Raw genomic sequence first — 20427 nt, 5'->3', positions numbered from 1 at the left:
AATGTCCTTTTTCATCAGACTAGAACACTTTTCACTTTCTAACTCTCATGTCTCGTATAATAATCTTGTTGCTCTTCGTCTCTCTTGCTCACGCTATTATCCCGTACCCTCAATCCTTCGAATACGCTGATAATTTCCTACTCCTCGGCCCTTCTCCTAATGTTAACTCTCCGGAACATGTTAAAGATACTGTAAACAACGCACTCGATCAAATTCACAGCTCCCAACACAGAAGACTTTCCATCGCTTTGGGCGGCGAGGATGTTGAATCACTCACTGACTCCACTCCCGTAATCACCTCTGTTGACGTCAACATTGAAAACGATATGCCAATCCAAGACATCTTCAACCAGCCTATCGACGACCGCGATGAATCGTACTACCTCAATATTCCTTACATGGAATCTGACATCACCGCTACTATCTCCTCTGCAAATGTCTTAGGTTTGCACCGCGCTTTGTCTACTTTCCAGCAGCTCTTCTACAAGCACCCTTCTCAAGATAAGCACTACCTTACAAACGCCCCAATCACCATCAACGACGCTCCTGAATTTGGCTGGCGCAGTGTTATGTTGGACACCTCACGTAACTACTACAACAAGGACTCCCTCCTCTCTCTCATCGATACCATGTCCTTTGTTAAGCTCTCTGTCTTCCACTGGCACATGACTGATCAACACTCATGGCCACTCGTCACCGATGTTCACCCTGAGCTCTACGAGCAAGGCGCATACCCAGGCATGCTCTACACACAGCAAGACGTTGACGACATCATCAACCATGCTCGCTCAAAAGGGGTCGATGTAGTAATTGAAATGGATCTTCCCGGCCACACGCAATCGGTAGCTGAGTCACACCCTGAGCTCGTCAGCTGTATTGATCGTCGACCATGGTCGCAATACGCTGCTGAGCCACCAGCCGGCCAGTTAGACTTGGAGAACGATGACGTGATCCCATTCGTAGAGTCAATACTCGACGATCTCCTTCCACGTACTCAATCCAAGTATTTCGGTACGGGCGGTGACGAGCTCAATCCAGCTTGCTACGATATGACACTTGAGGAGTTGGCACCGCTCGTCCGCTCCTTCCAATCAGCGCTCACCGACAAGCTTTCCGAGTACAACAAGACTGCTGTTGTCTGGCACGAGCTGTCAACCGAGTATGAGATGCCGCTGAGTGATGGCACGCTTGTTATTAACTGGTCCACCGCAGACTTTACGTCACAAATTCTCGCATCGCAACCATCCAGCGTTGGCATTATTCACGCCGCGTCTGACTACATGTATCTCGATTGCGGTACAGGTGGTTGGCTCGGTGGAGCACCCGATGGTACTTCCTGGTGCGATCCTTTCAAATCATGGCAGAAGATCTACTCGTTCGACGCTTACGCCAACATGAACGAGAGCGACAGAAACAGAGTCGCTGGTGGTGAGACTACGCTGTGGTCCGAGCAGGCTGACTCTGCCAATTTCGAATCTCTTATTTGGTGGGAATTGTTGTCTATTTTCTCTATTATCTTACTAACTTCATTTCTTAGGCCTCGTGCTGCTGCTGGTGCGGAAGTTTTCTGGACACATCCAGCGCCAGAGACACGCACTGCTAATGCCGACGACGCTCTCTACAGGATGAACGATGTTAGGTACAGATTGGTCGACAGGGGCGTGCATGCCGCTGCACTCCAACCATTGTGGTGTGCTGTACGTCCAGGTAAGTGTGATATTTGAGTGCTTTGTATTGTATATATTATTATGTAATGAATAAGTACAAATCAATATCATTTTAATCTTAATTACATGGCTCAATGAATTATCGCAGCCGTGGTCTCCACAGCGGAATACTGTTAAATCTATTTACTCCAAAGCTGCTATCGAATTCGCTGGACGGGTAGACGGCGTGTAGTTGTGGGCGTGCAGTGTTCTCGATGCGCTTGATAATGCTGCTCCCGCGTTTATTGTGGTTATTATTAATATCAACCTCCATCTCGCGTGCTGCATTTTCATCCAAGCTATAGCTCAACACGGCTTGTTTGGGTGTGTGGGTGTTTATGTTAGAGGTCTGAGAATTGATCTTGTTTTGGTTGTTTTCCTTATCCTGTGTGTTTTGCTCATCCTGCTCATCCCGCTTATTCTTCTCTTGATCAACCTGCTCACCACGGCTCGCTAAAAGCTCCCGCTTCTCATTCTCCGCGTCGCAATGAACACGCTCGACATCGCTCTCAAACGCAGCACGAAGGCTTGCGAACGTAGCGCTTGGTTCGAAAGTATAGCTATCGTCGCGAAAGACTGTATCGTAACTGGCGTATATTTCGAAAAAGTCCTGGTCAGGTTGAGCCATTTCGACCTTGCCATGCTTGAGGGTAGGTGGAGTGGGTGAGCGCAGGCCATTTTCGAGGAACCGCGGTGTATCAGTGCCTATCCCAGGGTAAGGAAGGGATGAGTGGGAGCTATTCTGCGGCGGTGCACTGGGCACAGGCGGGACAGGTGGAACACCCGCAGCCTCCTCTTCTCCATCCTTGACCCAGAGACTACTAGGACGCGAGAAGTTACGCGGTGGGCGCTGTGGCCGCTCAACGACATGCACTTGTCCGTCGTCTAGTGTCGGCGTGATTGGCTCTCTTCCGCCCGACTGCGAGTATCCGCGGGAGATGTAGTGGCCAAGATGCGCGAGCGACGGCGACGGCGACGGGAGCGTCTGGCCGAGAAGCATAGAAGGTGTGTTGGTGCTGACTGTCAAGTCGACGAGGCTGTCTTGATATTCCTCACTATGATTGCTATGATTGCTCTGATTGCTCTGATTGCTACCTCTGCTCCCTACCTCGCCCACTTGGTGCAGATTCGGCATGGACGGGTGTGCCGCGCCTGCAGGCAAGCGCGTCGTAAACGGCGTCGGAGGGGTGGGGAAGTTGAAAGCACCCGGGGATGACATGACGCGTTCTCTCGCGAGGCCAGCCACTCTTCCACGCGGCACGCCCACCCCCAAACCTACATCTACGCCCTCTCCCGCTCCGGTGAGTGCAGCCCGGATGACGTCTTTGATGGGCGCGTGGCCACGCGTGGTGATCATTCGGTGCGTATAGCTGACACCTGCGCCCGGCCCCAGAACGAATTCGGCGCCCAGCTGCTTCGTATCGCCGGGATGCGTGGGGGTGAGTCTCGCAGCTACAGATACGCTCTCCCAGCTGCTCAGACTGTGCGTGTATCCACCGACATCCTTGACTGTGCCTGGATTCGTACTGCGCAGCTTCACGCCCAGCGCCTCGTATACCCGACGCGAGCTGTCGCTGTACACTGCAAATGGGATACTAAGCTGCTTGCGATACGACGCAATAATCTTGTGGCTCGTCGGCGTGACAAAGACGATCGGGAGGGTGGGGTCGAGTTGTGCAGCAGTGCGCGCATACGCTTGGCACAGTGAGCAGTATGCGTGTCGGAGAAGGATCACTATTGTGCGGCGGGTGCTGTACAGCGATCCAAACGCCACTGGCGTCCCATCCTCGCTTACAACCGTACAGCACGACGCGTCGAATAGCTGCTTAGGTGTGGGTGGACGACGTGCGTAGTCGAGCAAATCAGCTGTGTTTGTTTTGTTAGCCCACCTTCTTTGAAACTGCATTCTACAACTCCATACCTACCTTTCCTCGCCATCACTTTCTGTATCGTCTCCTCGGATTTACGCAGCTTCTTGCGGTCGCGCAGTCGCAGTCGCGCTGCTTCCTCTTTCGCCTCTTTCTCGTCTTTCTCCGTTTCTCCTAGCTTCTCGTCGCCTTCCAGTAATGGCAAGCGCTGCGCAGAGGAGCTCGCGTTGCTGCGCTCGTCATGCACGCTTTGCCTTAGTGTCAGTGCAGGCAGGCTGATTACGCGTTTCCGCGCACTGAGTCTGTCCAGCAGTGAGAATGAGCTGTGAGAGCGCAGCTGCGGGTCTTGCTTTGTGACCTTGTCCTTGACCTTGTGCGTGGATGAGGTGTTGCTTTGTGTGTTGCTTTGTGTGTCGTTGTCTTGATCTCGTCTGAACGTCGTGTCATCGCTCACATTCCGATGACCCGCGCCGTGCTCGTTCTCGTGCTCGTTCTCATGCTCGTTCTCCTTGTCGTGGTGTGAGTGTGACTGTATCTGTGAATGTGTCCTTGTCTGTGTCTGCGTCTGCGTTTCCTTGCGCTTAAACAACTTGTGCCCAATCCTCGCTCCTAAGCTGGCCTCTGATTTAGCTCTGTTGCGTGTGTGTGCTGTGCGTGGGTGTTTATCGACCATTTTTCACTATCTTGGACACTCGCACTCTGTCCAATCTTTGGATTGAAAGTAAAAGATATCAGCACAAACTACGCGCGCGTATCACCCTTTTCAGCCCAAATAGGCAAGTAAAGCCTAAAAAGGTAGGTGGCTGATGACGCAGTGAAAAACTTCCTCTATATACAAACAAACACATAAAATTAGCCTAAAGTATATCATGTTATCCATCAATCTTATTTCCCCCTATTAGCTACCAGCTCCATACAAAAAAGGATGCATCAGCGCCTGCTGTGCATTGAGTCTCTTTGTGCAATCGAGATGCATAAGTTTCTTACACAAGTCGATGGCGTGGTAGAGCTCCAACTCAGGCCATGGCTTAGCGAATTGCTGATTAAAGCTATTGAAAAGATTCTCTCCAATCTCCTTTTCGAATGGCTGGTTACAGAGTGCAAAGATGTTGGTATTTTCAGTATCCATGACTGTCTCACTATTATCTTTCCCATCACCCCGCAAACCCTGTACATCGCCATGGTGCCATGCTGACGGCGGTCGCGGGAAAATGAATGGGTTGAGTTGGTAGAGGAGCAGATGAAGGTGTTTACCGCCATGTTGAACGTGAGGAATGTTCGAGAGGATAGATCTGTTGTGAATTTCACCGCACTTGATCATCCTTTTCAGTCCGTATATCGTAGTCAGTTCTACCAACGCCTCGTTATCGTCGTTGCTGTTAAAAAACGGAAAACGGCGACTGAGAAAGGAGAGGAGAATAACGCCAGCGGACCACATGTCGATGGCTGGATTTGAAAAATGTTTATGTTAGTGGGTAGCAACCAACAAATAAAACAACACGCACCCGTCGTCTGGTCTTGACACTTGAGCAAAACTTCGGGCGCTCTGAAACCACGTGTGCCAGCTCTATTAGCTCGCACTATTGGTCGTTTCTCATCTGTGCTATACCCTACGGGCAATTTGGGGTCATTCATACGACGATCAGCCTCGCGTACGACATCAGCAGTCCGCTCGACTGCTCTTGTATCCTTCTCAGAGCGTATATCCTTCATAGATAACTTGTTCTGTCCATGGGGATGTTCGCGGGAGGGCTGAGTATGATGACAATGACCATGCCAGCCGTCATCCAACGTGTATTGCGCCAGACCGAAATCGCACAACACCCCCTTCTGATCTTGCAGCGAAAACAGGAAGTTGGCAGGCTTGATATCGCGATGAAGGATATCCATTCGATGGACATCGCGTAAGGCTTTGAAGAGTGATTTGAAGTATTTCTTCACAGTCTTGTAGTCCACATGTCGATAATACTCGCGGAAATCGTTGTTAGGGTGGTATGGCATAACAGCAACAACTTGGTCTTTATGTCTAAAGGCGCTAATCATTGTTGAAACCCATTTAGATCGCCTGAGTGAATGTAACAGCTCGAGTTCATTCTGTATTCTCAGTGGACACGACGTTTGGTAAATTCTTTTCAAAGCTACATAAACCTTTCTACCCCTATGCTGAAGCTGTCGCGTATCTGTTTGCTCCTTGGTGAACCAATACTTGTTATCGTAATCGTGGTGCTTCAAATCAATCGCCTTGTACACAGCTGAAAATGTACCCTCACCAAGCTTATCGACAAGCTTGTAATTCTCCCCAAATCCATCGACGCTCTTGTACAAATCGCACATGTCGTCGATGGCGTGTAGACGTTCTTCGCGTGGCAGTCGTCGCAGCTCCTGACAATCTTCTTCATCAGCGTCGAGGCCTAGCTCTGAGCCAGACGAGTATTCTTGTACGTCGTCGTGCGCGTGTGTATCATTGTACGCGTCTGTCATGACCGTTTGTTATCAGGATCACGCATATTTCGAAATAAAATAAAATAATCATAAAATACAAATAAAGCATGATAAACAACAAAACTCTAACGTCTGTCGTTGGTTCCCATCTTCCTCTTTCCAGACATCATCCATTTTGGTCTAGCAGTTTGTATGTGTCTGTCAGATTCAGAAGCCTTGGAATGTCTAGCAGGTTCTCTAGAAGCCAAAGCTCTGTATTTCTTAGCCTGCTCTTCATTTGCTCTACTACCAAGACCTTCAACGGCTCTATTCTTCTTAGGAGCGCGTGGATGAAGTGGTTTATCAGCTGCAGCGACACCCTTAGATTTCTTAGATGCCTTATCTTGATCCACTTCCATTCCTTCAGCATCCTCACTACCCTCATCAACCTCCTTCATCTCAACGTCATCATGCTTACGCTTTCCAACCAGTCCCTTAGCCTTGGCGAGTGACATGGCCCTGTCCTCAATCTTGGATGCGTCTATACCCTTAGCAGTTAAGTCAGCAGTCATATCATCCAAAGTTCTCGTTTGGCGGGTACGTGGCATCATTGCGTTCTTCTTCTTTCTTGTTTGATCCTGTGACTTTAATTTGATGAGGTTGTTCTCTTCACGAATAGCTTGAGCATTGCTGCGTGTTTCTTCCTCTTCACTGTCTAATATCTCCTCATCAGAATTATAGAAACCATCAGCCTCCAATTTATCCTCTTCACGCTCAAGAGCCTCAAGCTTCTCTTCGATATCAGGATCAACAAAGTCAGCGACGTTATGACCATTGAGGAATTCAGGCATAGTGTCTTTCTTCCAGTCATCGTTCTCGAGGAGGTAGTTCTTGTGAAGATCAACGCTGTAAACACCAGTACCACCATTAGCCTCCTCAATATCACGCTCGAGAGTCTTCCTTTGTGGATCCTCCTTATCGTAACCCTTACGTTGTTTGACAATATCTGGAACTTGAGCAGTACGCTCGACGTCATCACGGGGTTTTGGTTGAGCAACGTGAATTCTGTTGACCACAGAGTTGATCTTGGAACCACGCATTTTAGTGTCTACGCGGTGTGCGAGGAGAGTTTCACAGACTTGGTTACGTACGTCCATAATACCTTCCTCAGACATACACGAGAGTTGCAACTTTTTCACATCACCATCAGCGAGTACCTCCTGAACAGCCATCTTCTTTTCATCAGTGAGATCATCAAAAGTAGCAACATCAATCTTGTTAAAGACGATAGAAACGGGCTTATTAGCGAAGAGAGGTTTGATGGAAGAGAAGAGTTTACATTGAGCTTCAACGGTGTAACCACATTGCTCAGATAAGTCCATAAAGTAGAGAATAGCAGAGCGTAAGTGAGCCATAGCGGTTATAGATTGCATTTCGATGGTGTTCATCTCTTCGAGTGGGTGATCGAGGATACCCGGGGTGTCAATGACTTGCCAGCGGAGGTACTTGTAGTCCATGTGACCGACGAATAAGGACTTTGTGGTGAAAGCGTATGGTTGAACGTCAACGTCAGCTCTAGTGATTTTATTGATGAAAGAAGATTTTCCAACATTTGGGTAACCACAAATGAGCATAGTTCTGGTAGTAGGGTCTATGGAAGGAAGACGAGCAATGTGTTGTCTGACTTGTTCGAGGTAGGCGAGAGGATCCTTCTGTCTGCGCATGACGGTCGCCATACGGCCCATAGCAGCGCGTTTGAGCTGCTTGCAACGGTAAAGGGAGTCACCAAACTTCATGAGACGAATGTAGTCTTTTGAGACTTGATCTATGAGATGGCGAGCGGTGTTCAGCTGACCCAAAGCGAGCTTATAATGATTCTTATCGTATAAGACATTCATAAGGGAGGATAAGAAGGGGTGGAGGTTGTCTAACATCGGGAATTCGCCCAAGATAGCGTCTAGCTTCTCGTTAAAGCATTCCTGGGTGAATTTAACTTTTCTCATGTAAAATGATCTGATACGCGATATCTTGAAATTCTTATGGATCACCGTCGGTGTCTTCCTTTGAGTTTTAGATAGGACGACTGGGGGTGGGTGAGCGACAGAAATATAAATAGGGATATAACTAACTATCCAAGAAGTCATTGGCACTCGGTACAGGTGCAATACTCTTTAATGATTTTACAGGTGCAGCCATGAGTGTCGTGAAGGAAGCGTAAGGTGTAAAATTTATTCAACTTAAAAACAATTACAAGGAGAGGGATTTACCCATAAACTTGCGTTTGTTAAAGGACATCCAATATTTGTCTGGACTTGTATTTGATTGGGCGTATAAGATGGGTATAAGTCGGTTCACAGTTTCAACGCGAGCTTGAGTGAGGTAGCTGCGGAGGGTGTCTATAGGGTGTTAAATGGGTTTATAAACACGTATATAACTCACCTGCATCCATTTTAGATTGTGGTGGCGCGTATAAGCTGTTTAAAGGGAAACCAGCTTCACCGGGGAGCGAGAAGCTATCTACAGCGAGCGTGTGTAGTTGCTTCATTGCGTCACCACTATTTACCTGTCCTCTGCTCAACTTGGCGATACAATCCGATATGAATAGAATCAAGTAAATCAACATTCTATCACCGCCACCTTTGATTTCAAAGTTCCTGAATAAACTATTGGCTCTGAATAGAATTATAGATTCTGATATGATATCGATATACTCCGGGTCATTTGGTGGTGTGGGTGCAATTCCCCTGTGTTTTGAACTGAATGGGAGTATTGACACGTTTCCGATGAGTTTTGATTGTTTATCGTCGTTGAAGTTGCTGTGATATGCCTGGGAGTGTTATGTACCTCTCTTGAGCCAACTAAAACTCACTGGCATCGTCGTCGTCGTCGTCGTTGTTGTTATCCAACCACCATCATGATCAGATCGAATTTACTTAAACAGCAACATTCATTCTTCACTGGGAGCACTCACCAGCCACGCCTCAAATCGCATTTCCAAAATACTCTTTCCCCCGCTCTACTCTACATGACTCACAATCCCAGGCAACAACAACACAGCCGCCCTCTACCTTCATGGGACTCTAACGACCCTTACACGGCTCACCGCCAACAACCTCGCCCTAGAGGTAACCGTGATCCTCTCCCGAATCCCAACCAATCAAATCCTATCAATCTAGATAAAATTGTCATCCACACGATGGTCAAGGAGTCTATAAACAACAAAGGCGCTCTCCTCTCGGCTATCATGGCTTTACAATCTATTTCTGGTCACGCTGAGCACTCTGGCGGTGATTTCCACTCTAAAGGTGTTACAGTATGTAAAGCACGCAAAGGTGTCGCTCAATGGAAAATACGCCACGGTATGCCCCTCTCCGTTAAGGTTGAACTATCTGGTGACAAAATGTTCGATTTCATTGACATTCTCACCGAATTCGTTTTACCACGTATCAGGGACTTTAACGGTATCTCACTCCCTCCAGTCAGCGCTGATGAAAAATCTCCTTCTGCTAACTCGGGCGTCTTTCAAATGGGTCTGCCTCCCTCTGCTATGTCCCTCTTCCCTCAAATTGAAGCTGCTTTTGATTCGTATCCACGCTCACATGGTTTAGACATCAAATTCATATCTAATCAAAAAGGCAGAGGCGCTGAAGCTAAGACTAGAGCGCTCATGTCTGGTCTTCGCATTCCTTTCATCCCAAAGTGATTATGTTGCAATGTACAATATCAATACATAGAACTTCTTTTATTCATTTAGTCAATCTACTCTGCTCATCGCCTCTGCCAGCAATTGGGCATCTGGTTTAGCAGGCACTGCATCCACACAAACCTGCATTATTTCTTGCACATACTTGGAGGTAGTTGGCCCAATACAAGCCACCTTCACATTCAATTCCATTTCTTTGATAGCAGGTATAATCACATCCGCACCACTAGGCGAGAAAATGATGATCCACTTGGCATCTCCAGCATTAGCCTTGTGTATGTTAAATTGTAATTGTTCAACTGACAATCGCTTCGTGGCGTACACCTGCAATCTATCCACTAATACGCCATTATCCTGGAGAATGTTGCTGAGCTCCGAAGCCGTTTTATCGCCGACGAGGTAAAGAATGCGATTGTGCTTTTTGTCATTGCCATCTTTGTGATTTGAAAGTATGTAATCAGCCAATTTTACTCCATTTCCTGATTCTTCGCCGCCCATTATATATTTAGGAGTTAAGTGTGGGCAAGTGCATTTACCCAGACTGCGCAGCGCGTGGCTGGTGGATGGGCCTACTGAGTAGAAAGGCAAATCGGACCATTCAAGCCTGCTTCAAATGAGCGCGAGCGTGAGCATCACCAGATGTGCTCACTGAGGGGAATGTTGAGTGTGATAGCTGTGAGTGCTTCCACATGGCGCACTCGGCGCATTTTGAGCAACTTCTGCCGCCGACTTCCACGCCTCCACAGCTCGCTGGGAAGTGACAACGACGCCATCATATGCCCCCGCGCCATCAGACATTACCCTCGCCAACTCGTCTATATCCCCATGTATGGAATTAAGCACTGGGACGAAAATTGGTCTAAAGCGTGCACGCTCAATTGCCGAGTTATATATATCGCTGTATTCTTTAAAAACGATTGCACTCGAGGTGGACGGCGACGTCGTCATTGTCTTCTCGCAACGCAAATCACAAAACACAAGGCCGAAACACGTAATGAGCAGCACAGCCACGACGGATAAAGGATCGGAGCTGCGTTCTTTCATGGCCGGTGTAGGATCAGGGTTGACCAAGATGGCTGTCGGGCACCCCTTCGACACTGTCAAGACACGTCTGCAGTGTTCGCCACCGGGTGTATTCAGCGGTCCTATTGACTGCCTACGTAAGACGCTAGCTAAAGAGAAGATACTCGCGCTTTACAAAGGCGGCCTCGCTCCTGCTATTAGCTGGGGATGCTCCGATGCGCTCCTCATGGGCAGTCTGCATAATTACCGCTTGCTCCTGCTTGAGAATCGCTTGGCGTTTTTTACTGAGCGTCAACCGGACACAGATACTGACTCACCCGACAAGAGGAGACTGACTTATGCAGGTGCGTACCTTTACCTTTGGCGTTTGGCGTTGGCGTTTGCCACTGCATGCCATCGTTGCTCACGCTCACGCTCACACTCACACTCACACTCACAGGCCAAGCACTCGCGGGTATGGGCGCAGGATGGACAAACGGCGTAGTAGCACATCCCGCCGAGCTCGTCAAGGTGAGGCTGCAAAACCAACTCGAGCGCAACAAGATCGACCGCAAGTATTCAGGTCCGTGGCCGATAGCGCGGGAGGTTTACCATCATTACGGAGTGAAGGGACTCTACAGAGGATACACAGCCACTCTGCTCTTCAGATCGCAGTTTGCGGTTCTATTTTCTGGTTTCGAGGTGAGATTGCGCTTTGGCCGGTACATGGTCATAAACATGGTCATAAACACCAACAAACACTAAACTTACAACCAAAACAGCTCTGCATGCGCCAGTTCGCTCGTCTTGATACTCCCGTCAGTCTCGGGACTGCATCTTTTATTTCTGGCGGTGTGCGTACCTGAGTCACCTTAATTGGCACAATGGCAAAAACAGCCGATCTCACTACTGACATCACATGATGCAGGTGGCAGCGACGTTTTTCTGGACTGCTGCATTACCATTCGACAACATAAAGAAGTGAGGTAAGTTGGTGTGCCTTAAGTGATAGGGCTGGATGACGCTGACGCACCAAGTTGCAGTACCACGAAACCCACCTTGCCCTAACCAGGCTGACATGGTAGCCGGCTCATGTTCGACGATCTTCACAAGCCACAGCTGCACGGCGTCGTCGACACGGCCAGGAAGATATACGCCTCGGGAGGCATCCCCGGCTTCTTCAAAGGGTACAGCACGGTGAGTTTGAACGCGTTCCTGGCGGCGCGTGCGGCTAAATAAACACCCGGTAGGTATTCGTCAGGGCATTTCCAACAAACGCAATAAGCCTGGCTACGTGGACTTACATTATGCACGCGCTGTCTAATTGATGGGGGTGCTGTGGAGTCAAGTGTGGAGTGTGGCGTGAGTGGACATCTCGATGAAGAGGGAAAATAGAAAGATAAAAAAGGTATACGTCGATAGAAGACATCGCAGAGTATTGTACAGGGTAATTCATTTGCAGAATTTGAAAAAACGGCATAAATCAGACCTAGACGCAATACTGACAGCTGCCACTGGGAAAGGCGGGAGTGCACTCAACAATGTTTGCTCCAAACAACCACGCTAAATCCCCGTTTAGAAACTAATTTGAATTCTATTTCGGGCCACTTGGCAAACTCCGTTCAACTCGCTTAGCTCTTGCTTCGAAACACTTATCGTAGAATTGCTGTAATTGCTGTAATTGGCCAATGAACCTGAGCAGCATCGACGAGAAATACGACAACGACGCGGATGTTCACCGCACGATCTACATCGATTTGGATAAGGTGATGACGGAGAGCTACGTGAGGCTGCTGCCTGCGCTGCTAAGCTGGCCGGAGAAGACGGCAGTGAAGTATGTACGATCGTCGCACACGACTACAAACAACGTAGGCCACGGCTTCATAACGTTCCCCACGCACCAGAAGGCGTTGGAGGTGCTAGCAACCGTCAACAAGGTGTCCATGCCTGGTACATCGAGACCATTCAAGGGCGACTGGGCTATCAATGCACCCCACCTAATCTCAAATCCTTTCACTCGCGTATCGAACTCCTCCACTTCCCCAGACAGGCTACTCAACGAATTCTCTGTCTTCGTCGGCGATTTGTCTCCTGATGCCACAGAACACGATCTAATGCGCGCGTTTCAGCACCCGCCCAACCTCTCAAACCCTTTTACTACATGCACCAACGTTAAAATTATGACTGACAATGCTACCGGATCTTCAAGATGTTTCGGCTTTGTTCGCTTTTCTAATGAGGACGAAATGGCGCGTGCCTTGGATGAAATGCAGGGAATCCCCGTCGCTGGTCGTCCCATCAGGCTATCCACAGCGACTCCTAAGGTTGGTGTGGTGTGGATTCAATCGATTACGTCATTTTACTAATATGACCAACGCAGATAAAAACCCATCAGCAGCAGCATACACAGCAACTCCAGCAAAATTCCCACCTTCCACTACACCCCACTCCACACATATACCCATTAAACGCAGAAAACTCAATGATAGCCCTCGATGAGGAGGCTGAGAGACGCACACTGCACACACACAGACAACACACTGACCAACTCAACAAAATCACAAACTTTAACTCTACTTCTTCGTCCTTGCCCTCGTCGACTGCATCGCATATCGCTAATGCAGCTGTAGCTAATGCGTCGTCAGACCCACACAACACTACGGTATTTGTCGGCGGATTGTCCTCTCTCATCAGTGAAGACACTCTCAGAGTCTTTTTCGCGCCATTCGGAGCTATCACCTATGTCAAAATACCCCCAGGCAAGGGGTGTGGGTTTGTGCAATTCGTTCGGAAAGCTGATGCTGAGCGCGCCATTGAACGTATGCAAGGTTTCCCTATAGGTGGAGGACGTATACGACTATCATGGGGACGATCACAATGTGAGTGTGGGAGTTTTAATGATATATGAACTTGATACTAATTATCTATGCACAGCCGACAAAGCTGCTCAAGCTGCTGCTCAAGCTGCGCAGCTTGGATTAGGAATTGGGGCTTTGGGGCAAATGGCGAATCTGACGCCATCGCAAGCAATGCAACTCTCAAATGCCCTGCAGAACCTCGGTAATGCCGGAGTGACCAATACGAGCGTGCATAATGCTATCAAACACCTCGCTGCAGCTACTTCAGGCATGCGTGGTCAGGGTGAGAGCCCTTCGCAGTCGCCAGCATCAACTCCCGCACCACCTTCAGCTTCCGGTCAGGTGGCGAACAACCACCCACACCCACAGCAAACACCTTCGCTGTACAATCCCAACCTCGACGTCTTCCAGCCACAGGAGAACAAACAGCAGTTTCAGAGGCAACCCTCACCACTCGGTCAAGTTAATTTCGCAGGCGGTGCGGGAGCAGGATCATCTGCATCAGCGCCTTCATCAGCTTCAGTAACTAATTCAGCTCCTCCCCCAGCTAACCGTACCGACCCTATCTTTTACATGCCCTCTGATAAAGCCAACTTTCCTGATTTCTCAGTGATGGAGCGCGAGAGAAGTTTGTTCAAGTCATTCATGAAACCCGAGTCTCCGGGTACACCAGCATCGACAGCGTCGTACAAATCACCAACAACTGCAGCATCATTTGAAGATAACTTTACTACATTGACATCACCAAATCCAACAAACCCTATGCCTTCACCGCCACTCAAGGCTATGCCTGCGAATACCTTGGAGAGCTTTTTCAAATCGAGAGAGCATAATAGGGAGCAGAACACGCAGCAAAATATTCAACAGCAACATATACACCAAAGCCAACAGCAACTCAATCAACAACAACAACAACAACAACAACAACAGCAGCAGCAGCATTATCAGGCTTACTCGCAAGCGCATAAGGAGCAACAGCATATCAATTACGATGGATTCCTTGCATCAGAGATGGGTGGAATGGGTATAAGAGATCAATTTGATCATTTCGATCATTTCGATCAACTCGGTCACCTCGGTAATCTCAACAAGCAGTATCACAAGCAGCAACGCACGACATCACCATTTTCTACATCGTCTCAACACCCCACATCATCAGCGCAGCACAATCGTGATATAAAGAATATATGGAATTGAATGCAGAGATGGTAGATGGTAGATGGTAGATATTAATTTAATAGTTTTCTCGCTTTCTCTTTTCTTTCTTGATTTGCGTTCTTTGCGTTCCTCGCGTTCCTCAAAATTTAACATTCGCAACGTTTATAGTACTGGTTGATTGCGCATTTTCTTGTTTCACTAATGACTCTTGACTTTATTCGTTTACACGTTTACTCGTTCTCACGGCTCAAAACTTTTCACTCATCGTCTTCAGCGAGAAAAAGTAGAAAAATAGAAAAAAAATTATCAATCTTATTGAATAGTATTTACGCATATAACAGATAACAAAATTAGATAATTGGATGCTCAAGCTTGATATACCAGAAATATCACAAAGGATAAGTGGAAGAAGAGGAAAATAAAATAAAATCAAATAGTTCGTTAGTCTTGTTTTATCGCATGATACAAATTATATTTTTCTCTCCTCAAATTATCAAATTTTCACCATTGAGAGTTAAGTTTATGCATCTCTAAATTTACCAAGCACACCCATAATCTGCTCATAGCTAGCAAAAACGATACCGCCCGACATTGACAGTCTAGCGAGACGAGGAGTTGTGCCTTTCCAGAACCTAGTAAGACCTTCTTCCGTGAAAATCCGATAAGCGCAGTGGATCGAGTTGCGATATTGTGAGCGTGCATCGAGGCCCTGCATGCGCGTCTTAATCACATCTAGCGGCATTGTGGAGTAGACGGTGACGATGCCTGCAACTGAGCCAATAGCAAAGGATATGGAAGGGGGGAGAGACTGGCCTGGTCTAGAGTTACCTTGTACGAACTGTTTTAGGGAGGAATAAGTGGTGAATCTTACAGCGGAGTTAGCCGCTTGGCGCATTATAACGGGAGTGAGGCCGCTATAAAGTCCACTAAGGCCATGTTCTTTGATAATGAGGGTAGTGCCATGTACTAAACCGCGGAAACGTGGTGAAGCAGATTTGGCATCGTCGATAAGCTTCGTCTTGATAGTCTCTGAGGGGGTGACGGCGAAGATAGCCTCAGTGGTACCAGCACCTAAACCTGCAAGGAGGGATCTAGGTGCTGTCAATTTACCGTCTTTGTCGAGAAGGCTCTTCTTGAATGAGTCGTAGCTGAGGAATCGAACGGCGGCTTTGAGCGCATTACCAATTACTAGCGCTGAACAGCCGCTGTATAGCCCACTTATTCCATGGAGTTTGATGGTTGAGCGTATAATGTCCACCGGTGAAGACGTCGATGGCTTTACTCCCGCCGCCTGGAATTGTGAACGCGTCTTGACGAATTCAGTGGGATACGTGACAAAGCCCTCGAAAGCGCCGCTAAGACCACCGGCGATGAGGCTGTCCATTGAGATGAAAGAATGTTGTGAAGAGTACTGTCATGGCGGTGGCAGACTCCAATTCAAACACATGGCGCAAGCTGCCTTTGGAATTATGGGAGAGCGTCCTCGAAGCGTGTTTCGATAGGGACGACTGGGGAGCAACACGGCGTGCGTCACAAGTATGTAGCTATTGGCGGGCGATGATTCTATCGATACCGCGGCTGTGGCAGAGGGTGGAAATATACGAGCGAGATCTGAGTGAGGGAGGTATGCGGAGTGAATTTGCAGAGTTTATAAAATTGATACGCTCACGCAACAAGAAGAAGATTAAGGAGGTGAAATTGTTGCTAGGCGCTACACAAGTACCTGGAGTAGCTATACGTACTCTGATAGGCGCACAAAAGCTGGATAAGCTGGTAGTGCACTACACAGAAACCTTTAATGGCCCTTTCTTCGTTCCACCGGAGTGCACAGTCGTCGAAGCGTGGGCAGCCACTCTGAACACCCACAATAAGCCACACGCGCTCATAATACAGAAGAATCAGCTGGATGTGGTGAGGCTGCACAATGTACTCCCGTGGTCGACGCATTTCGACCAAGATTTGAGCAACGGAGTGAGACATTTACATCTACACCTCAATACACAATGCAGGGATACGATGGCTGGGTACACCATCTCACAGTGCAAAGATCTAGAAACGCTGTATGTGGGGAACCTTGCGTTCACTCTAAACATACCAATCTCATTGGCCCAGCTGAAAATTTTAACCTTGGTGAATAGCAGTAGCGCACTGAGATTTCTACGCGCACCAGCGTTAGAAGAGATGGAGATATATACGGATGACAGTGTGGATATGGAGGAAAGTATCACAATCCACCACTCACTCACGTCCCTGCGGCGGATAAAGTTGAGAATTGGAAGGGAGGAGGTTAGAATGAATAGGGAAATGTTCAATAGGTTGGAGGTGGCAGATGTGGTAGCAGAAGGTGATGGATTCCTCGATGCACTTGTATCCAACGGTAGAGGACTGCGAGTACTGCGAACAAGACACGCAGACTACTCAAAGCTTAGGAATTTGATAGAGAGGAGCGGATTGAATATAGAGGAGCTTACTCTTGAGGAAACACCAGCGCGTGAGAAAAGAGAAGACGATAAGAAGGCTATTGATTGGTTTAGAGGGAGCGTGAGGAGTTTTGAATATATACAAAGGACTATAAGTTAGGATTTGAATAAGAAAGTAAAATTAATAATTTATATTACCTTTGACATTTACGTCGATGAGTGTGAGCGTGGGGACAAGCACAAGCACAGCGTTATCACCATTCAACGCATCAGTTACAAGGATCTTGGAGCTGCAAGGATTCCCAAGTGAATTGAAGACTAAAGATATTCAAAGCTGCTTCAATAAATGGGAAGATGTTCGGTTGAAGTGGGTTGATGATACCACAGCGCTGGTTATTTTCACGGATCCAGTCAGCGGTGGGATTTGACTTGATGGAATTGAAGACGCTCTAACCACGCTCAACAGCTAAACGAGCTTATCTGCACGTGGTTGCTCATCCACCTGCGATACTCGTCACAAACAGAGAAGACAAAGCCAAATTGAGAATATCGCCTTATAACAAGCAAGACAGCGAGCAGATTATTACTCAAGTCTACTCACGTCATCAGCCACGTCGCCAGTCGCAGTCCCATTCTCACTCCCGTACTCCCTCTCTCTCTCATGGAATTGGCTTGGCAGGTGGACCTGTTGCTCAGCCTCCTGCAGCTCACCCATCAACCAACACCCAGCACAGAAGACCTTCGAACGCCCCTTATAGCCTCGAATCAAACCACCAGTTCGGGCTTCCTCCACTCCAACAGCAGCAGTCTCTCCATACTCTGATAAACTCCTCATTCAGCTTGCCAAAGCCGGAAGAGTTTGGTGTGCCTGGTATTTCTAATGTCGACACCTTCAAACCACCTCCGAGCACCTCAAACGCTATTCCTATAACCAGTCCTGAAGAACCCCTAGACCCAACCAGCGAACCTTTTGTACCACATCCACAGCCACATTAAAGATACGTAAGATCCATTGATTAATCATTTACTCATTTACTATTGTCGTTCATTTGCTCATAATTGATTCTCATTGATCTCGGGCTCCGTCTTCTTCTCGAGGATGAGATCCTTTTGCGTAACTCTCTTCCAGATATCCTTGACGTCATCCACCACGGTCTCGAAGTGAGACGTTGCATCGAAAGAGCGCGAAATGAATATGTTGTCCTCTTCACCGCTGCCAGTTGGCTCATAGAGTGGATTTACGCTGACGAATTTATCGTGAATAGGTCCCAGTAATTTGTACGCTGAAAGAAGTTCAGCTTCAGGTGCGGATGTCTCCACCACAGTCGACACGATAGCCACATAAACATCCTTAGCGCATACATTGTGAGATGAGGAGACAGCTGCAATGTAGATGTCGTTCTTTCTGCCCACCTGGTTCTGTGGGATAATGAGCTGCGCCGAGTCGCTGTTGTCCGTGTTTGGGATGGGGTGTTTGAGGAGACAGATAGCTCTAACGACCTTGCCCACTTCTTTGACGCGCGGGTGCGGTTGCTCGGTGCTACTCATAAAGTAGGACGGATCACCGATAACCTTCTTCGCGCGTACTGTCTCATCGCCCGACCTAACACCTGTAAATTTGCCGTTTTCATCCAAAACAACCTCGTCGATGGGTTTATCGAGCATATAAGTACCGCCGTAGATAGCCGACAGACGCGCAAAAGCCTGTGGGAGCTCACCGAGACCGTAGAGAGGATAGATATAAGGTGATTTGCCGTATCTCGCCATGGAGGAGGTATACAGGAGAATTCTCTCGTAAGTCTCACGTGCAGGTTTCTGCTTGTATGAATCGTCGAGGTAGAGAGCCATAGCATGGCCAATGAAGTCTTGGGTACCTGCCTCAAGCCCGAACTTGTTATACACGGCCTGCATGGGGTGAGAGTCGAGGTCGATGCCGCTGTGAGTGCTGGGATCATCGTCGCGGTAGTTCTGGATAAAGAGGAAGAAATTTCTTGCGCGCCTCTTCTCGAATAACCCCATCAAGCTCGAACGGACAGCTTCGTATTCGGTGCTAGGGACTTTGGATACGGTCTTATCACGGAGGACAAAAGAGCCTGCAATCTGCTTGAATTCGAGGTATCTAGTGACATCAGTGTGGACCAAAATCTTTGTCAGTTCACCAGAAGCAAGGATAAACTTTGGGATCAAATCGATTGCGTAGTCGCGGTCTCTTCCGAGTTCTGAAGGTGGAGCCGTGTCCTTGAATTTCTTGTAAAGTTGAGTGAGATTCAATGAGGCTGATTCACCGCCATAATAATCATTCCTGTCAATATGCAATACCTTCTGGCCATCTACGCTGAGCAGCCCAGATAGAATACACTCTGTTAACCCAGTCCCAAGTACAATTACCTGCGTTTATTTAGTTTTAATTTATTTCTCAATCCACCACCCACGTCATAATCCTCATCCATGATGTGTGTTTGGTGTCAAGAGATGATTTTATCCAAATGTCTTTCTTTTTCTTTTTTTTCCTTACTCTATTCCTATACCCCGTTAACACCCCACAACGGATGGTTTCATCTGGCGCGTGAACCTCTTGATTGATTCTGCCGGGATTCAATAAGGGCCGAGGCTGTGAACAGTCCGGTCCACTTACCACCAACACCGATGCAAATCTCAAATCTCAAATCACTGAAAAATCTCACTTCCATGAAAAATCTCACCAAACCGAGATGAGTAGCAATAATCGGAGGTGGTATTGCGGGGATATGTTTGGCGAATATCCTCCACAAGCACCCCGACTACCGCATCCAAGTGTTCGAGCGAGATGTGCAAATCAACGCCAAACCGCAAGGCGGGAGTCAAAATGTGAATGTGGGAGCGCAACAAGCACTCCGAGCTGCTGGAGCAGAAGCGTACCAGCATTTTACTCGACATGCCCGACCTGAAGACCAGGACAGTATGCTGTTAGACAAACACGCAGCCGTGCACATTCACAACCATCCCCAGTCACTCGCTGTCGCTATAGAGAAATACAAGGAGCGGCTGCACGGTGACTCTACAAGCAATATGCATCTCAGGTGGGCTAATCTTCAGACTCGTATGAATGTGGGCGCGGTGGAGAAGGTGAAGTTTTTCATACAGATGCAGCAACAGCACGAGCAAGAGCAAGCGCGAGAGTAGCTGAATTAAGGGCTTCTAGTCCACACTGTAGTGCTAAATGATGATTTACATATTTTCAAGATTTACATGTATTTTCCTTTGTTGATAACAGCCATGATCAGCGGCGGTAAACGGAAAGCGAGCGGCAGG

At 48.0% G+C, this 20427-nt stretch overlaps 15 protein-coding genes across 15 annotated transcripts in view; 8 read left to right on the top strand and 7 right to left on the bottom strand.

The window, feature by feature from the left end:
* Positions 1 to 47: 47 nt before the first annotated feature.
* J056_002338 (Chitooligosaccharidolytic beta-N-acetylglucosaminidase) lies at positions 48 to 1724 on the top strand (the record flags this gene model as incomplete). The annotated part of the gene is made up of 2 exons (XM_009271603.1): positions 48 to 1486; positions 1538 to 1724. 2 exons carry the CDS (start codon positions 48 to 50, stop codon positions 1722 to 1724), a joined length of 1626 nt encoding a protein of 541 aa, XP_009269878.1.
* An 82-nt stretch (positions 1725 to 1806) lies between these two features.
* J056_002337 (UPF0308 protein C9orf21-like protein) lies at positions 1807 to 4247 on the bottom strand (the record flags this gene model as incomplete). Its single annotated transcript, XM_009271602.1, has 2 exons — positions 1807 to 3572; positions 3632 to 4247. The coding sequence occupies 2 exons, from the start codon at positions 4245 to 4247 to the stop codon at positions 1807 to 1809; spliced, it is 2382 nt and encodes a 793-aa protein (XP_009269877.1).
* Positions 4248 to 4472: 225 nt separating this feature from the next.
* On the bottom strand, positions 4473 to 6055 carry J056_002336 (Cell cycle serine/threonine-protein kinase hsk1; the record flags this gene model as incomplete). The annotated part of the gene is made up of 2 exons (XM_009271601.1): positions 4473 to 5020; positions 5080 to 6055. The coding sequence occupies 2 exons, from the start codon at positions 6053 to 6055 to the stop codon at positions 4473 to 4475; spliced, it is 1524 nt and encodes a 507-aa protein (XP_009269876.1).
* An 86-nt stretch (positions 6056 to 6141) lies between these two features.
* J056_002335 (putative nucleolar GTP-binding protein 1) lies at positions 6142 to 8191 on the bottom strand (the record flags this gene model as incomplete). Its single annotated transcript, XM_009271600.1, has 2 exons — positions 6142 to 8078; positions 8125 to 8191. The coding sequence occupies 2 exons, from the start codon at positions 8189 to 8191 to the stop codon at positions 6142 to 6144; spliced, it is 2004 nt and encodes a 667-aa protein (XP_009269875.1).
* Positions 8192 to 8242: 51 nt separating this feature from the next.
* On the bottom strand, positions 8243 to 8870 carry J056_002334 (Actin-related protein 2/3 complex subunit 3; the record flags this gene model as incomplete). Its single annotated transcript, XM_009271599.1, has 3 exons — positions 8243 to 8391; positions 8435 to 8822; positions 8865 to 8870. 3 exons carry the CDS (start codon positions 8868 to 8870, stop codon positions 8243 to 8245), a joined length of 543 nt encoding a protein of 180 aa, XP_009269874.1.
* Positions 8871 to 8909: 39 nt separating this feature from the next.
* On the top strand, positions 8910 to 9698 carry J056_002333 (uncharacterized protein; the record flags this gene model as incomplete). Its single annotated transcript, XM_009271598.1, has 1 exon — positions 8910 to 9698. One exon carries the CDS (start codon positions 8910 to 8912, stop codon positions 9696 to 9698), a length of 789 nt encoding a protein of 262 aa, XP_009269873.1.
* Positions 9699 to 9749: 51 nt separating this feature from the next.
* Positions 9750 to 10646, bottom strand: J056_002332 (Uroporphyrinogen-III synthase; the record flags this gene model as incomplete). The annotated part of the gene is made up of 2 exons (XM_009271597.1): positions 9750 to 10302; positions 10348 to 10646. 2 exons carry the CDS (start codon positions 10644 to 10646, stop codon positions 9750 to 9752), a joined length of 852 nt encoding a protein of 283 aa, XP_009269872.1.
* Positions 10647 to 10692: 46 nt separating this feature from the next.
* On the top strand, positions 10693 to 11685 carry J056_002331 (uncharacterized protein; the record flags this gene model as incomplete). Its single annotated transcript, XM_009271596.1, has 4 exons — positions 10693 to 11065; positions 11161 to 11402; positions 11483 to 11554; positions 11629 to 11685. 4 exons carry the CDS (start codon positions 10693 to 10695, stop codon positions 11683 to 11685), a joined length of 744 nt encoding a protein of 247 aa, XP_009269871.1.
* A 107-nt stretch (positions 11686 to 11792) lies between these two features.
* On the top strand, positions 11793 to 12028 carry J056_002330 (uncharacterized protein; the record flags this gene model as incomplete). The annotated part of the gene is made up of 2 exons (XM_009271595.1): positions 11793 to 11897; positions 11951 to 12028. The coding sequence occupies 2 exons, from the start codon at positions 11793 to 11795 to the stop codon at positions 12026 to 12028; spliced, it is 183 nt and encodes a 60-aa protein (XP_009269870.1).
* Positions 12029 to 12388: 360 nt separating this feature from the next.
* J056_002329 (Negative growth regulatory protein NGR1) lies at positions 12389 to 14755 on the top strand (the record flags this gene model as incomplete). The annotated part of the gene is made up of 3 exons (XM_009271594.1): positions 12389 to 13024; positions 13081 to 13579; positions 13635 to 14755. 3 exons carry the CDS (start codon positions 12389 to 12391, stop codon positions 14753 to 14755), a joined length of 2256 nt encoding a protein of 751 aa, XP_009269869.1.
* Positions 14756 to 15236: 481 nt separating this feature from the next.
* On the bottom strand, positions 15237 to 16100 carry J056_002328 (uncharacterized protein; the record flags this gene model as incomplete). Its single annotated transcript, XM_009271593.1, has 1 exon — positions 15237 to 16100. The coding sequence occupies one exon, from the start codon at positions 16098 to 16100 to the stop codon at positions 15237 to 15239; it is 864 nt and encodes a 287-aa protein (XP_009269868.1).
* Positions 16101 to 16132: 32 nt separating this feature from the next.
* Positions 16133 to 17296, top strand: J056_002327 (uncharacterized protein; the record flags this gene model as incomplete). The annotated part of the gene is made up of 1 exon (XM_009271592.1): positions 16133 to 17296. The coding sequence occupies one exon, from the start codon at positions 16133 to 16135 to the stop codon at positions 17294 to 17296; it is 1164 nt and encodes a 387-aa protein (XP_009269867.1).
* A 55-nt stretch (positions 17297 to 17351) lies between these two features.
* On the top strand, positions 17352 to 18132 carry J056_002326 (uncharacterized protein; the record flags this gene model as incomplete). Its single annotated transcript, XM_009271591.1, has 2 exons — positions 17352 to 17553; positions 17603 to 18132. The coding sequence occupies 2 exons, from the start codon at positions 17352 to 17354 to the stop codon at positions 18130 to 18132; spliced, it is 732 nt and encodes a 243-aa protein (XP_009269866.1).
* A 57-nt stretch (positions 18133 to 18189) lies between these two features.
* J056_002325 (putative secretory pathway GDP dissociation inhibitor 1) lies at positions 18190 to 19586 on the bottom strand (the record flags this gene model as incomplete). The annotated part of the gene is made up of 2 exons (XM_009271590.1): positions 18190 to 19524; positions 19569 to 19586. The coding sequence occupies 2 exons, from the start codon at positions 19584 to 19586 to the stop codon at positions 18190 to 18192; spliced, it is 1353 nt and encodes a 450-aa protein (XP_009269865.1).
* Positions 19587 to 19987: 401 nt separating this feature from the next.
* The window catches only part of J056_002324 (uncharacterized protein), a gene marked incomplete at both ends in the record, with an annotated part of 1874 nt that continues 1434 nt past the window's right edge, over positions 19988 to 20427 (top strand). The window contains 2 exons of the mRNA XM_009271589.1: positions 19988 to 20074; positions 20125 to 20294. Of these exons, the coding sequence (XP_009269864.1) occupies positions 19988 to 20074; positions 20125 to 20294 (257 nt within the window). The remainder of the gene's footprint in view (positions 20075 to 20124; positions 20295 to 20427) is intronic.

The sequence above is a fragment of the Wallemia ichthyophaga genome, assembly GCF_000400465.1.
Source record: "Wallemia ichthyophaga EXF-994 unplaced genomic scaffold scaffold20, whole genome shotgun sequence".
Classification (NCBI taxonomy): Eukaryota; Fungi; Basidiomycota; class Wallemiomycetes; order Wallemiales; family Wallemiaceae; genus Wallemia; species Wallemia ichthyophaga.
This window is presented reverse-complemented; position numbering and strand designations above follow the sequence as displayed.